The sequence below is a fragment of the Heliconius melpomene genome, chromosome 9 (assembly GCF_056956725.1).
Source record: "Heliconius melpomene rosina isolate 202511_hmr_F chromosome 9, ASM5695672v1, whole genome shotgun sequence".
Classification (NCBI taxonomy): Eukaryota; Metazoa; Arthropoda; class Insecta; order Lepidoptera; family Nymphalidae; genus Heliconius; species Heliconius melpomene.
This window is the reverse complement of record NC_140397.1, coordinates 4,699,818-4,714,491: the sequence shown is the minus strand read 5'-3', so window position 1 is coordinate 4,714,491 and position 14,674 is coordinate 4,699,818. Positions and strand designations below refer to the sequence as shown.

General features: G+C 42.5%; 2 protein-coding genes and 1 non-coding gene across 3 annotated transcripts; 2 read left to right on the top strand and 1 right to left on the bottom strand.

Annotated features, from left to right (window-relative positions):
• The first annotated feature begins 7,495 nt into the window (after positions 1–7,495).
• On the top strand, positions 7,496–7,691 carry LOC146536307 (U2 spliceosomal RNA). Its single transcript, XR_014878280.1, has one exon. It is a non-coding gene; the product is annotated as a U2 spliceosomal RNA (small nuclear RNA).
• Positions 7,692–8,579: 888 nt separating this feature from the next.
• Positions 8,580–10,216, top strand: LOC146536306 (putative pseudouridine-5'-phosphatase). The gene is made up of 4 exons (XM_085189918.1): positions 8,580–9,041; positions 9,127–9,345; positions 9,538–9,773; positions 10,009–10,216. Exons 1-4 carry the CDS (start codon positions 8,990–8,992, stop codon positions 10,186–10,188), a joined length of 687 nt encoding a protein of 228 aa, XP_085046044.1. The 5' UTR covers positions 8,580–8,989; the 3' UTR covers positions 10,189–10,216.
• An 852-nt stretch (positions 10,217–11,068) lies between these two features.
• Vha26 (V-type proton ATPase subunit Vha26) lies at positions 11,069–14,433 on the bottom strand. Its single transcript, XM_085189919.1, has 5 exons — positions 14,264–14,433; positions 13,897–14,072; positions 12,819–12,987; positions 12,316–12,510; positions 11,069–11,996 (listed from the first exon to the last, which is right to left on the bottom strand). Exons 1-5 carry the CDS (start codon positions 14,294–14,296, stop codon positions 11,889–11,891), a joined length of 681 nt encoding a protein of 226 aa, XP_085046045.1. The 5' UTR covers positions 14,297–14,433; the 3' UTR covers positions 11,069–11,888.
• Positions 14,434–14,674: the final 241 nt, after the last annotated feature.

The window sequence follows — 14,674 nt, the reverse complement described above, 5'->3', positions numbered from 1 at the left end:
ACCGTACCTCGCATCTCGATATTAGCTTAAGCTCCTATTATTGATTAGGTAAGGCTTCTACAAAACACGCATAAACTATATTATATATTTATAATCTTAAATACAACTACCGACCCGCCCGCGGCTTCGCCCGCTTGAACTACATGATTATTCATTTAATAAACAGAATTGACTAGCAGTCAAATGTGTTGATGTAAATGAATAATTTAATTTACTCGTTCAGAAACAGCCTTTAATGATAAATTATTGATTTGGGTAAGGATTTATAATATTCTTTGAAAAATAACTGTAATGTGTAATATGCCATACACATTATCCAAATCGAATCGAATAATCCCATATCGAAATCTAATTCAAAATAATTAATCGAATATCAAATCGAAAATAATTAATTGAGAACCTCCTCCTTGTTTTGAAAGTCGGTTAAAAATACAGATTTATTATAAGTATAGATATAAATTGCTATAATCATCGAGGTCTTCTTACTCCCCCGCAAGGAGAAGGAGGAAACGGTTTTGGAGCATTGCCCCCGGCCCGTGGTTGCAGCCTCCCAATGACTCGCCCATAGTTGTGGGCCTGTCTCCTAACGACCTGTGTATCCTCTGTAGGGAGCCACTCGCTACTCGTGCGATCCGCCCAGCCAGGTGAGACCAGTGGCGTAGCTAGGGGGGTGTGAGCTGTGCGGTCGCACCGGGCATCAAAAGGGGTATCAAAGTCGACGATAAATTTTTTGACGACACTAAAGTGTGACATTGGCTATCTTTAAGGTAGTTTTTTTTTAGACCGTTTTAAAGGGCATCAAGTCCTAAAGCCGCACCGGGCAGCAAATACCCTAGCTACGCCACTGGGTGAGACCCTCAGTTGTTCTGAGGGAGGCCCAGCTTAGACGCTCAGCGACCGAGTAGCAGCTTTTTGCAGTCCGGTGGGCGAGCATGCCAAGGGGCGATGGCGCGGAGGTGATGATGGCGGGATGTGTCCGCCTTGGAGTAAACTCCACGTGCCAAGCGAGAGACAAAGTCATCCAGGGTCTCTATGCCAAGATCCCGACGAATTGTCTCGTTTCGGACATGTGGGGCGTGGGGCGTCGGTGAGTAGACGTAGGGCTTTTGTCTGCTGGGTGCGGAATAGCTATACAGGGTGGAAGAGGCAGCGCTTCTTTTATTGAAACTGCATATAGGGTAATATATTTCAAACCCAAACCTAAGAAATTAATCAAGGTACCTCAACAGTTTGGACGTAGGATTTTTTTTTCATTTCACGATTTTTATCCATACCTGTATTTGTGTGACGCACACATACGTGTGCGACGTTTCCGATTTGACAGGTAAGTGTGTGCGTGCCTATGTTATACTTTACAAATGGCGTTTTATTTTAAAACGATAATTTTATTATTTATTTTGTTTGAAAAAATAACTTTTTTATTTTTGGGAATTATTTTTTTTCCGAATTATATTAGGCTTTTATAGAGTAGTTAAAACTGTGGTTTCATTTAAAGTGGTGCTGACAATTCCACCCTGTATATTTGCAGGTAAACACATGCACTGAGTTGATTCATAGATGGCGCTGTGCATTGTATGCAGTTTTCAGAATCGCGCTGGCAAGATGTTCTAGAGTTTAATGACGATCAAAATTTTCTGAAATTTTATTTATAGCGTGACCTGCGGTTAGAGAGTCTGGAGGATCACATCGGCCGGCTCGCGAGCAACGCGTATCGCCGCGCCGATGCTTCGGACCACCTGCACCTACGCAACATCGCCCCGCTCCACACTCGACCGCCGGATGCCGCCAAACGCCTGCCGAGGGATATCATCCCCCTCTCCCCATCCCCCGTCTCCACCCGCTCATTGCCTCCAGTCCCTGCACACATTCGTGCCCTCATCATGAAGAAGAGGCGGGTGCGAAAGGAGTGGCAACAGTCCAGGGACCCCGCTATCAAAACCCGACTGAACCGGCTCATCGAGCGCGTCCGCGAGGCGCTCGTGGAGGCCGGCGCCGACGCCTGGGAACGCCGCATAGAGGAGGCGGACGAGGAGCAACCTTCTCTTAACCGCCTATGCCGCCAACTCACCAAAAAGAGGCCAGCAGTGCACCCTCTGTCTCACCCGGACGGCTCTCTTCGCTATCCCGCGGCGGAGAGAGCGGAGATCCTGGCCACACACCTGGCCTCCACGTTTCGGCCCAACGAGAGCGAGCGACCTGCCCACCACGCCCAGATGGAGGCCGACACCGCCCTCGCTTTAGCGTCCCCCGCACGCCCCCTGCCACCTCCTCCCTTCTTCACTCCGACGGCCGTCTCAAAGGCGATCAAGAGACTGAAGTTGAAGAAGGCGCCCGGACCTGACGGCATCACCAATGGCGCGCTCCGCCATCTCCCTCCTAGGATCGTCGCCGCACTGACCAGGCTCTTCAACGCCAGTCTACGCCTGGGATACTTCCCCCAGGCGTGGAAAAAGGGCCTGGTCATTATGCTGCCCAAGGCGAGGAAGAACCCGAGAGACCCGGACAGCTACCGACCGATCACCCTCCTCAGCGCGGTTGGAAAGCTCTTCGAGAAACTGTTGCTGCCGCTCATACAGACGCACTTCCAGCCGCGCAATGAACAATTCGGGTTCCGCAGCGACCATTCTACCACGCTGCAGGTGGCCAGAGTCGTACACTTCGCGGCCACGGCTGCCAATAAGAAGGAGTTTGCCGCAGCAGCCTTCCTAGACGTGTCACGCGCGTTTGACCGCGTGTGGCACCCGGGGTTGCTGCACAAGGTGCTACGAGCAGGCATCCCCCACCACGTCGCCACAATCCTGGCGAGCTATCTCTCCGGCAGGACGTTCAGCGTTAGGGTGGAGAGTGAGATCTCGTCCAGCCACCCTATCGCCGCAGGCGTCCCCCAAGGCAGCATTTTATCGCCCGCCCTATACGCCTTGTACACCGACGACATCCCGACGCATCAGGACGCAACTCTGGCACTCTACGCAGATGACATTGCCCTGTACACGAAGTCGATCAAACCCCATCACGCAGCCGTGAAGCTCCAGCGCGCCCTCGACCTGCTGCCGGACTGGCTGGCGGAGTGGAGGCTCGCGCTCAACATCGCCAAAACCCAAGCGATCAGCTTTGCCACCTCATCAGCGTACGCGCTCATCAGCGAAACCCAGAAGAAGATCCTGCAGGTGGTCCAAAACGCTGCCCTCAGGCGCGTTACCCAGGCTCCCTACTTCGTCAGGAACGCTACCCTACAGCGTGACCTGCGGTTAGAGAGTCTGGAGGATCACATCGGCCGGCTCGCGAGCAACGCGTATCGCCGCGCCGATGCTTCGGACCACCTGCACCTACGCAACATCGCCCCGCTCCACACTCGACCGCCGGATGCCGCCAAACGCCTGCCGAGGGATATCATCCCCCCCTCCCCCTCAGCCCCCGACTCCTGAGCAGCCTCCTCGGTCGCTGGTCGCCTAGCTGGGCCTCCCTTGGGGCAACCAAGGGTCTCACTCGGCTGGGCTGACCGCCCAGGTGGCAAACGCTCATCCCCCCCCTACACCCCAACAAGCCTCCAATACCCAGTGCCTGCCTCGGCAGCCACAACCCCACCGGGCCTAGTGCCCACTCCAACGACGTGGCCATCGTAATGGCCACCGCAAGAGACCACGGTCAGAGGGCTGTTGCCTGCAACCGTTTCCCAGCGCCACGGCGCCGGAGGAAAGAACTTCCAACTTTTATTTATCGCTTCTCGGCCTTTTGGCTAAAATCAAAGTGTAGTGTACTAGTGTAGTGTAACATGTTCAAAGTAAATAAAGTGTAAAGTGCCAAATGTGAAGATCAAGTGAAAGTGAAGTGTTTACAGCCTAGTATCATGGGCGATCCCGTCATCCTTTGCGAGGATTCTTACATCGTCGTTCGTTCCCCTGTCCCCGAGAACACCGAGATCTCCTGCCCGCTGTGCATGGGAAGAAGAGGACACTACGCGGGTGCTAGACGTGTTGAGAACTTCATCAGACATTGCAAGGAACATCATCAAGGGAGGACGGTCAAGTACAGATGTACAGGATGTGGATACGAGCCTCCGGACCAATCCAAGTACCCAAGGAAGCTGGTCAACCATCACGCCACCACCTGTGAAGGTCTGGCAGCCACCGTACTACCACCACCGTCAGGGGTTGCCGATCAACAACGACGCCAAAACATCCGGCGTAACCTGAGGACCAGACCTGAGGCCTCACTAACAGTGGAAGTGGAACCTGCTCCTGCAGTGGACGAGCCTACGCCTCCTTTGGCTGCTGCGCCGGCATCGCCGGCCTCTCACAGTAGTCAGCCCGAGCAAACACCGAATTCGGGGGTAAGCAGTCATCATTCACTACGGGCCGCAGCTGTGGTCTCCCGGGCGGCTTCGCCTTGTTCTCGCGACGAACCACTGATCGCCCGCGGACCCACAGCCGAGCAGCAGCGCCTCATCGACACCAACGAGGCCGCTGCCAATCAACACCAGCTTGACGATGCATCGCAGGCGGTCGTTCGCTTCCTCCAGAAGCGTGTTGAACGTGCCGCCGCCCGGCACAGGCCGCAGAGACAAGCCCGTCGAACTGAACAACCGAGCAACCGAGTGCAGGAGGCAACTCGTCTGCAGGCCCTATATAGGAGTAACCGTAAACGGGCCTTACAGTCAGTATTGGAGGATTCGACGGCAACTTGCAGGATCGGCAAACAGGAGGTGCTTCAGCACTTCTCTGCATTGGCGCGGAAGAGGGATGGTGAGCTTGACTGGCCGAATGTTTTCGACCTACCGGCCCCGGCGGAGGACAGCAACGACATCCTGATAAGCCCATTCTCGGCTAAAGAAGTCTCCGCAAAGCTGAGGTCCCGGTCGGACACTGCACCAGGCCCGGATGGAGTCCGCTACAGCCAAATCAGAAGAACCGACCGCGGGGCCTATGTCATCACGGCTCTTTATAATGCGGTCTGGAGGCTGCAGATGATCCCGGACCCTTGGAAAGACTCCACGACATCCCTCATATTTAAAAAAGGGGATGTCAACAACATCGACAACTGGAGGCCCATCGCCGTTGGTGACACCTGCCCAAAGCTGTTCGCGGCTTTACTCGCGGACAGACTGAAGACCTGGGCTCGAGTCAACGGCCGATTCAGTCCATCGCAGAAGGGCTTCCTGGACTATGAAGGCTGTTTCGAGCATAACTTTGTCCTGCAACAGGCCATACATCGAGCCAAAGAGGAGAAGAGAGAGCTGGTGGTGGTGTGGTTGGATTTCTCCGCTGCCTTTTCTTCGCTGCCGCACTCCTCCATCACACGCGCCCTGCGAGAGCACCAAGTGCCTCGTAGTGTGTGCGACGTCATCGAGCGCCTCTATATAGGATCCAGAACGAATATACGCACGATCGACGGACTCACTGACATCGTTAACATGGAGGCTGGCGTCAAACAAGGCTGTCCACTAAGCCCGGACATCTTCAATCTCACCCTGGAAGTTGTCCTGCGCCACGCAACATCTAGTGGCGTGGGTTTCAAGTTGGACGATGAGATGCTTTTGAGCGTCCTGGCATACGCCGACGATCTGGTGCTGTTGGCGGACTCGGAGGAGGGCATGAAGCGACACTTGGAGGCCACCCGGGAGGCCGCTCGGGCGATTGGCCTCTCCTTCAACCCGGATAAGTGTGCTTCCTTACACATTGGGCCGGACGGAGTGCGGAACATCAGATACTCTGTCCAGGACGCACAGATCGCAGCCCTTGGACCGGATGACACCTATTCCCACCTTGGAATACCTACGGGATACCAGGTCCATCAGACGCCCTGCAGCACACTCGCAGGCATGATTACCGATCTGCGAAAGATTGATGAGTCGCTGCTTGCCCCCTGGCAGAAGTTAGACGCAGCTGGCACCTTCATCTTGCCAAGACTGGACTTTGCTATGCAGGGCGCCGAGATCAGCCGCGAACATCTGGCGGAGGCAGATAGGGTTGTGAGGAAGTTGGCCAAGGGATGGATGGCTCTTCCTCAACGAGCCAGTCCGGAGCTTGCTTTTTTATCACCATCGAACGGAGGGGGAGGCCTGCTGCCCCTCAGCGACTTATATGAGGCCTATACACAGGCGCACGCCTTCCGGATGCTGCACGCAAAAGATCCCTTGGTGAGCGGTCTGGCAGCAAAGTCGCTGAGGGACACGGTGTCAGCTCGCCTGCGCAAGACTCCCAGCAACATCGACATGGCTCGCTACCTCTCGGGTGACTTGGATATCCCCCGGAGCTCTGCGAAGACATCATTTTGGGCCAGGGTAAGAAATGCGGCTGGGCGGATGAATAAAAGGATCGGCTGCCGCTGGATCTGGAGCCAACAACATCAAGAGCTCCAGCTACATCTCCGCGACGGCACGACCATAGGAGCTAGGGAGAGGAGTGAAGCTTACCGTAGACTGAGAGGGGAGTTTATGGCCACCTACACCCATTCACTCCTGAGGAAGCCGGACCAGGGTAAGGTCTTTGCCGTCACCTCTCAAACCGCCAGCTCCAACCATTTCCTGCGGACGGGCCGGAACACCCGCTTCTGTGACTGGCGGTTCATCCACAGAGCACGCCTGGACGTCCTCCCGCTCAACAGCACAAAGCGCTGGCTGGTCGGCAACGACAAACGCTGCCGTAAGTGCGGTCACGCACAAGAGACGCTTCCGCATGTCCTCAATCACTGCGGTGTGCATGCTGCGGCCCGCCAGAAACGCCACCATAACATCGTGCACCGGCTGGTCAAGGCAGCCAACGGACCGAGCGGTCACCGCAGGGATGGAGCCGTCATCACCTCCGACAGAGTGGTGGAGGGCACGCGAGGTCGTGAGTCAACCTTGCGCCCGGACATTGTTCTCCGCAACGCCGCTACCAAGGAAATCACCATCGTCGACGTCTGCGTGCCGTTCGAGAACCGTCCCGCGGCCATAGAAGCCGCCCGCTCCGAGAAACTGCGTAAATATGCAGCACTCGCCGACCAGCTCCGGCAAGACGGCTACCTTGTAAAAGTGGCTGCCTTTGTCGTCGGCGCCCTCGGAGCCTGGGACGGCCGCAATGAAAAAACCCTGGACCTTCTAGGCATTAACAAATACTACGCCGGGATGATGAGAAGGTTCATGGTCAGCGACACCATCCGCTGGTCGCGTGACATCTATGTCGAGCACGTCAGTGGCATCCGGCAATACGCGGAGGCTGAAGTCCCACCACGACAGTGAACTCAGTGCTATCAGTGAATCTAGTATTTATCCACCCATCTCTCAGTATTATTTAGTGATCTCAGTGCAATAGTTATAATAATAATAATAGTGACATTAGTGCAATAGTAATAATAATAATGACATTAGTGCAATAGTTATAATAATAGTGACATTAGTGCAATAGACGTCAAATGACTACTTTACTTTATATTATAGTGTTACAGTTATATTAAGTTTCTAGTCAGTATATATACTATGTATATAATTGTATTATGTTAAGCTACTATTCATTGTATAGTTTCACCCTCTTCCGAGGGAAGTCCTCAAAAAAACAAATCTGTTCTTTTCAGCTTAATATCTGAAAGTTCCCGCACCGCGGGACCAGTATATTAAACTGATTTTTGTAAGCTGACGGGATGCTCGGGGCTCGCTCCACTCCTGTCACGGGTCGGCCCGGCATTGCAGTGCCGCCGGGATCGGCCCACATAAAATCCTATATAAAATTACAAAATATGTAGTTTAATTATATATTATATATATAATAAATTTATTATAATTAATCTTTATACGTTTAATTATATATTAATATTATATATAATTAAACTTTATATTTATTTTTTATTATGTATCCTTAGAATACAGTATTAATAATTGATTAATTAACATCTGTATTTATTTATTTATTTAATTATTAACACTATTTATTTGTATTATATTTTGTACGTAAACAATATGGCAATACAAATAAAACAATATGGCCGTCATCGTCTGACGGTGACGGTGAAAGTTGTTAGTTCGATTCCCAGCCAGGGAAATCATTTATTTTCAGTTTCATGCTCTGGTAAAAACGGACGCGCGCGGCGTTGAGAACCGCCACTTAAGAGTAAAAACGAGTTCATTTCTCCTCGTGCGAGATTTAAACCCACCACCAGTGTTCCACTAAGTATTATTCCGACATATAATAACTGCCCTACAATGGCGACATTATTTAATAGTATAACTATAAAGTAAATTTTACGAAATGATTATTTTCTAAAAGTCGTTAAGTTTTTATTTATTTAAATTATCAAAAACTATCATAAAATCTATTTATACAAGGAAAATTGACGTTTCGAAGTATTGCTCCCATACAAGATATACTTACTTATATCTAGATCGCTCTACTCCAAAGTAATAACATATAAAATAAATATTGATTAATAGATTCAAAAAAAACAAAAACTTCTTCTTTCTTAATCTTTATCTTAAAAATGCAAGAATATTTTCTATTCTGATCTATTGTTGTTGTTCTTTATTTATGGCGTTCTGTTTCTGATTTATACAATTACTGATTTATTGGTTGGTTCTGTCAATTTGATGTTTGAAATGTTTAAAGAAAAAAAATGAAATTATAATTTCATTTACTATTTAATTAATTACTTATTATATTTAACTATTTAAGTACAATATATTTCAAAATAAAAATATATTTTTATCATTAGTGCTTACATTTTTTAATGATTTCATTTTTATTGATTTAATTTTTTAATGTTTCATAATTACTTGATGTAAATTGATCTATGCTTATTAGCAATATGATACATAAAGAATTAATAAGAATGTATTGAATATAAAGTAATAACTACGAGGCTTCGTTTAACATTTTTCTTTTAATCGTTGCAACTCCAAGATCCAAACTAAACCATCGTTTCTTTGCACCTAAACACTGGTATATTTTTTTCACAAACAAGTGTTTCTTATATAAATAAAAATATATTTATTTATAATATACTTTTTTATAATTTCACAATGTTCAAGCCAGTTAGTCATGTTCTATTTGATATGGACGGCCTAATATTAAGTAAGTTAACATTTTTTGAGTTCTGCTATGTTACTTAAATAATCATGTAATAATTAATTAAATCTTATATTCTTCATGATTGCAGATACGGAAGATCTTTATACTGTAGCATTTCAAAATATATTATCGCAATATGGTAAAACTTACACATTCGACTTAAAATTGAAATTAATGGGTTGCCAAGGTCATGAGACTGCAGAAATAATTGTATCTGATCTTGAATTGCCTATATCACCAGCTGAATTTGTAGTCCAAAGTAAAAAACAATTTGAAGTTCTATTTCCAGACACAGAAATTATGCCAGGTTAGTAAAGTAACATTTTTAATTTAAGTAGAGTGGAACAAGTCTTGATCTTATTTATTGTAACATAAAGTAATAAAGCCTATACTGTTGAACACAAATATAAATTTTCAATTTGAAGTAGTACTTTCTACGAATAGCACAAAGTTAATAAAAAAACTAAAATAGAAAAAATAAATTATTTTTTTATTTCAGGTGCTAAAAAACTTATTAATCATTTACACAATAAAGGAATTCCTATTGGATTGGCAACAAGTTCAAGTAAAGAAAGTTACCATCTTAAAGTAGATAAACATCATACAAAGTTGTTTGAATTATTTGACTATAAAACATTTGGTTCATCAGATCCTAATGTTAAAAGAGGAAAGCCATACCCTGACATATTTTTAGTTGCCGCCTCTAAGTTTTCTAGTCAACCAAAACCAGAAGAAGTAATTATATTTTAAATTTAGTTCATCTTTTCAGTTTCATGCAGTATCCAACATATGGTGGAGGCAGAGAGAACTTTAATTTTATTTTACTGATCTCCACACCCCCAATTTTCGAGAAATCTTATGTTGTATTCAAGATAAAATTTCCACCATCATTGTGAAGCCACACGGAGTTAAGTTTGAATTTTATAATATGCAAAGTTTTCATGTTTTTCCAAATATTTTTATATTCTAGTGCCTAGTATTTGAAGATGCGGTAAATGGGGTTAAAGCTGCAAGGGATGCTGGCATGCAAGTAGTAATGGTGCCAGATCCCCGAGTTGACAAAAGTTTAACACAAGAAGCAACACTTGTATTGAAAAGTTTAGAAGAATTCAAACCAGAGTTATTTGGTCTACCTCCTTTTGATGAATAAATTTTTTAGCACACAGCCACACAACATATTTTTTGTTTCTAATTTATATAAATTCTTTATTTACACTAATTTTTTTTATACATATTATTTATTAATTAATAATAAATATGTTTCATGTAAATGCTGTTAATTTTTTATTAATTATAATGAACACTTCAAACCATACAGATGTTAGGTACCTGAATAGTGAAATCATGTGATTCAAAGTTTATCATGTGATCACTTACCATTGCAACTGATCTAAGATATCTAAGATCTGAATTCTAATATGCACTGGTCACAGCTGAATTCTAATATCGCCCTCGTGGATCATAGGTATTTTCTTATTTTGCATTTTGGTGGACAAGCTCACAAAAGTTTTGATTTTCTCTTTATTTAAATTGATTAGTTATCAGCTCGCTGGAGTCGCAGGGGCACGAACATGCGACTGTAAGCGCGACAGGTTGTGGGTTCGATGTGGAATATTTTATATTTTCACCAGTCACGTGTCGAGGCAAAGCGCAGCATCGAGTCTCGCCACTAAACACGCAATGCCTCCAAAACTTGGCGGAGTGTAAGACGGAACTATCTTTATACTAACGAAGTGTTTTAACATTAGGTTTGCTACCCTGCCTACCCTGCTATGTGCGAGGTAGAAAGAAACTAAAATAAAAGAACTCATCGTGTATTAAATTATACTATATAAATTGTTTGTATTGCAATCATTTCAATTTTAATAATTTTAGTGGTAGGATTTTAGAATAAATTTTACTATTTTAAGGATTACAAAAAGTGAGTTATTGTGTCACATAAATATACAACTACTAACTTTATAAAATCATAATATAATATAATTTACAGTACATAATTATTATTAAGGGATAATAAATAAAACCATCAATATTTAACACATCTATATATTTACATAATAATTTTAACAGTGCCATTATGGGAAACATACATAGATACGAAATTTTAAGAGTGATTACACTCGGTACTGTATCGAAAGCAAGCTACAAACAATATTGCCAGGACCAAAACAAGTTAAACATGTAGATAGGAATGTGTTGCCAGATTGCAAAATTTTCATTTGACACTATGCTGCGGTCAGTCAAATCTTATAGATTTAAGTGAACATAGTATAGGATGCTGCCGTCAAATTAAAATTTTACAACCATCAATAATTCCCAACTATTGCAAATATAAGAATAAACATTGATAATTGATATTTCATAATGATATAAATATATTATATAGAACCAGAAATATGTTATAAACTTGATGTTTGTTGTGCTGTAATAATACTGCTCATATAATAAATTGCATTGGTTTACAGAATTTAGAGATAGTACTATAGATTATGTAGAGCATAATAATTCTTAATACGTTTTGAAATCCTATAACTACATCTAAATACACAGACATTGAATTATACGAATGAATTGTAACAATAAAACATTTTACATCAAATATGTATTTTTATATACTTTAGTTGGCGAAACTAATGCACAGTAGTACTTACTGTGTAATGACATGACCACACATAAAACATTCTGTTGACTTAACATTCCATTAAATATTTCTAAACAGCGATTAAATTGTACGCATTATTATTATAATATATAATTAATTAGGCAAAAGGAAAACACTTAGTGTAATATTATTATATTTCTAAGAAAATTTAAATAAATGTTTTAATAATATGAATGACCATATGTTATTTAATCGGTGAATTTACGGTTAGGGTTGCGTCCGAACAGAGCGGTACGGATCTCTGGCAGCAGCTGCTGGGCGATCAGCTCCAGGCGGGACTCTAATGTATTGCAGATCTGCAAAGAATATTATTATTATAAGAAATCTATTTTTTTTCCGTAAAGTAAAGTAAAAAAATTACTCCCTCTTTTGATACTCGAACCCACAATCGCGTTTATAATCAGAAAGAAAAATTACAATTTTATTATTTAAAATTTAAAAATAATTAAATTTACATAATGGACACTATTAGTGTATGTCTAGTTAGTAGTTCTTTTCATTTATAGTTTTGATTGAGTTCCACCCCTCAACATATGATGTCTCGAAAGGTTAAACGGGGAAGTGGTGAGTCTCTACATATCCATGCCAGTATAAGATAAAAAGTTATAAAATTACCTTAATGCGGCCCTTAGCCGCAATCAGCTCAATACCACCGCAAGTGTCAGCAGCTAGATAGTTGTCTGCATCAATACTGAGCACAACATCCTTCTTAATCTTGGCTTTATAATCATTCTGGGCTCGGCCAAGCAGAGACTCTACTAAGCTCTTGTCGGCCTGTCGCACGCGGAGTGTCACTGCGGGCTCTACCAGCTGAAAATTAATTTATTTCTAATGTTCTATTCCAAAGTTTTATTGTATAAAAAAACATATATAAATTTATAACTAAAGAGCTTCCAACAGTTACTATATAGTTTGATGCCCAATATCAGAGATAGATATTAATAATCTAAATCATAAAGATATTATATATCAATAGGTAAAATTTATTAGTATTTCAAAAACAAATACAAACATACACATGAAATTAACGTAATAAAAGTAATTAATGTAATAAAAAAACTCATGTCTATTAATTAATTGAAAATGCCCATAACAATAAAACAATAGTTATTTAGTACCTGGAAGAGAGCCTGTACAATGAGGGTAACAAGCAGATCTGAGTACAACTTGACGTCACCAGGCACTTCAGCCAGGCGCTGGCGTGCCTCGTCGAGTACTGTACGCACATGGTCTTCACGCACTTTAAGTACCTTTAGACGGGCTTGGTTCAGCATGTTCGAAGATTGGCTGTAAACAAATTAATATTTATTAATGTAATTCATTAATATTTACATTCCAAAGTAAATACGGAACTTTTTAACTAATAAAAAAATATTTAAATACATCAAAAAACCCGACTGCATAAAACTAAAAAGAAAATAAACAAGCCCAATAGTTTATTAGGATTAACAGTCTGGACTGTTAATACACTAGGTTTCTCATATCCTGGTTTATGTTGGATACAATATCAGGTTAAAAGGAATAACACATGTCTAGTTTTGTCCCAAGGTAAAAAATAACCTATTGTTGGGGCACTTCATTTACTTCAAAATTCTTGTTATATTATTTGCTATGATATACTATCAATTTAGCCTAAGCAGGGTAAATGAAACCTAGAATGACTTGTTGATTCGTCAGAATCCGTCCTGACAGAATAATGGGCTAATAGGGAATGAGAAAAGCACGCAAAAGTATCAATTGCAAATCCAAAAAGGAGATTTATATTCAGCAGTGGGTCAATAAAGGTTGGAGGAGGTATTTTTCTGTTAGCTTCATACTGAACTTCAACAAGAAACTGGGTAGGTAGAAAGAACCTAGTACCAAATCCCTCTGCCATCCACTTTCAGCCGAAACAAAGGGAGACCCAGAAAGTGGTCAACAGCAGAATTTAAATTTTATGCTCACATGTAATCAATCAAGCTACATTTTATACAATACCAATACGCTAATGTTAAACAGGTGTGAATTTTATAGCTCTTTTAACATATAGTAACTATTGTAATAGAAAATAGAAGCCTAATTCTAATTATTTAAGTACTTTGTGAAATGTTATTTAATATAAGAATTGTCATTAGCCAAGTTATCTCGACTTTTTTTTTATCTACATTATAGATGTTTTACCCTCATTATAGCATAATCTAGTAGAGATTCACATACATCTTTTTTTGGAGTTCAACTTGTTTTTCTTTCTTTTCGTAATATTCCATAATCTTCAGGCGCTGTTGTTGGACAAGGCGCCCCTTTTCAATGTTGAACTCCTCTTCGGCCTTTGCATCGATTTCTTCGGCTTTTTCATTGGCCTCTTGTTCGATGAAGGCCATCATGTGCTTGATCTATGAGAAAAGGCAAATGTATGAAAAACATCTTCATTTTAGTGTATACCTCAAAGCACTAATGCCTGATGTTAAAATAAAAGTCAATATAAAACATTGGAACTCGCAAATCAATCAATCTGACAAAACCCATGTCTATTACGACGTGTAAAATTTTACAGAATAATAGGTGGTATTATTCAATATATTACCTGCTTTTGAACATCTGCGTCGCTGAGCGCCATGGCTGATAGTTATTTATTAACACCACTAACACGTAAAACGGCCGATATTGAGCCAGAAATAAAAAAACTGGCCAGAAGAAGTAAGTCGACGCCTATCAGACGTGCTTCTACATTGAACAATCATATGATCATTAATGTTGCCATGCTCGTAGATCTTTTACCATTTAAAACCATAGACAATTTTTCAAAATTTACAGCATTTTTTTTCATAAATATTTTTTTATGATTGTTTGATGATTTTTGGTTAAATAAATGTGGTAAAATTTGATAAAATATAATTATTTTACAGAAAAAATATATTCTATCCATGGAAATGAAAAAAAAAACTTACTTATATTTGACGGTATACTTATTTAAAAACATTTTTCCTTTTAGAAT

Excerpts from the sequence above, each read along its gene's own strand:
- LOC146536306 (XM_085189918.1), top strand. The coding sequence starts at position 8,990 with ATGTTCAAGCCAGTTAGTCATGTTCTATTTGATATGGACGGCCTAATA. Across the intron at positions 9,042-9,126 it reads TATGGACGGCCTAATATTAA|ATACGGAAGATCTTTATACT; the intron begins GTAAGTTAACAT and ends TCATGATTGCAG. Across the intron at positions 9,346-9,537 it reads AGACACAGAAATTATGCCAG|GTGCTAAAAAACTTATTAAT; the intron begins GTTAGTAAAGTA and ends TTTTTATTTCAG.
- Vha26 (XM_085189919.1), bottom strand. The coding sequence starts at position 14,296 with ATGGCGCTCAGCGACGCAGATGTTCAAAAGCAG. Across the intron at positions 12,511-12,818 it reads TTGTACAGGCTCTCTTCCAG|CTGGTAGAGCCCGCAGTGAC; the intron begins GTACTAAATAAC and ends ATTAATTTTCAG. Across the intron at positions 11,997-12,315 it reads CGGCTAAGGGCCGCATTAAG|ATCTGCAATACATTAGAGTC; the intron begins GTAATTTTATAA and ends TATTCTTTGCAG.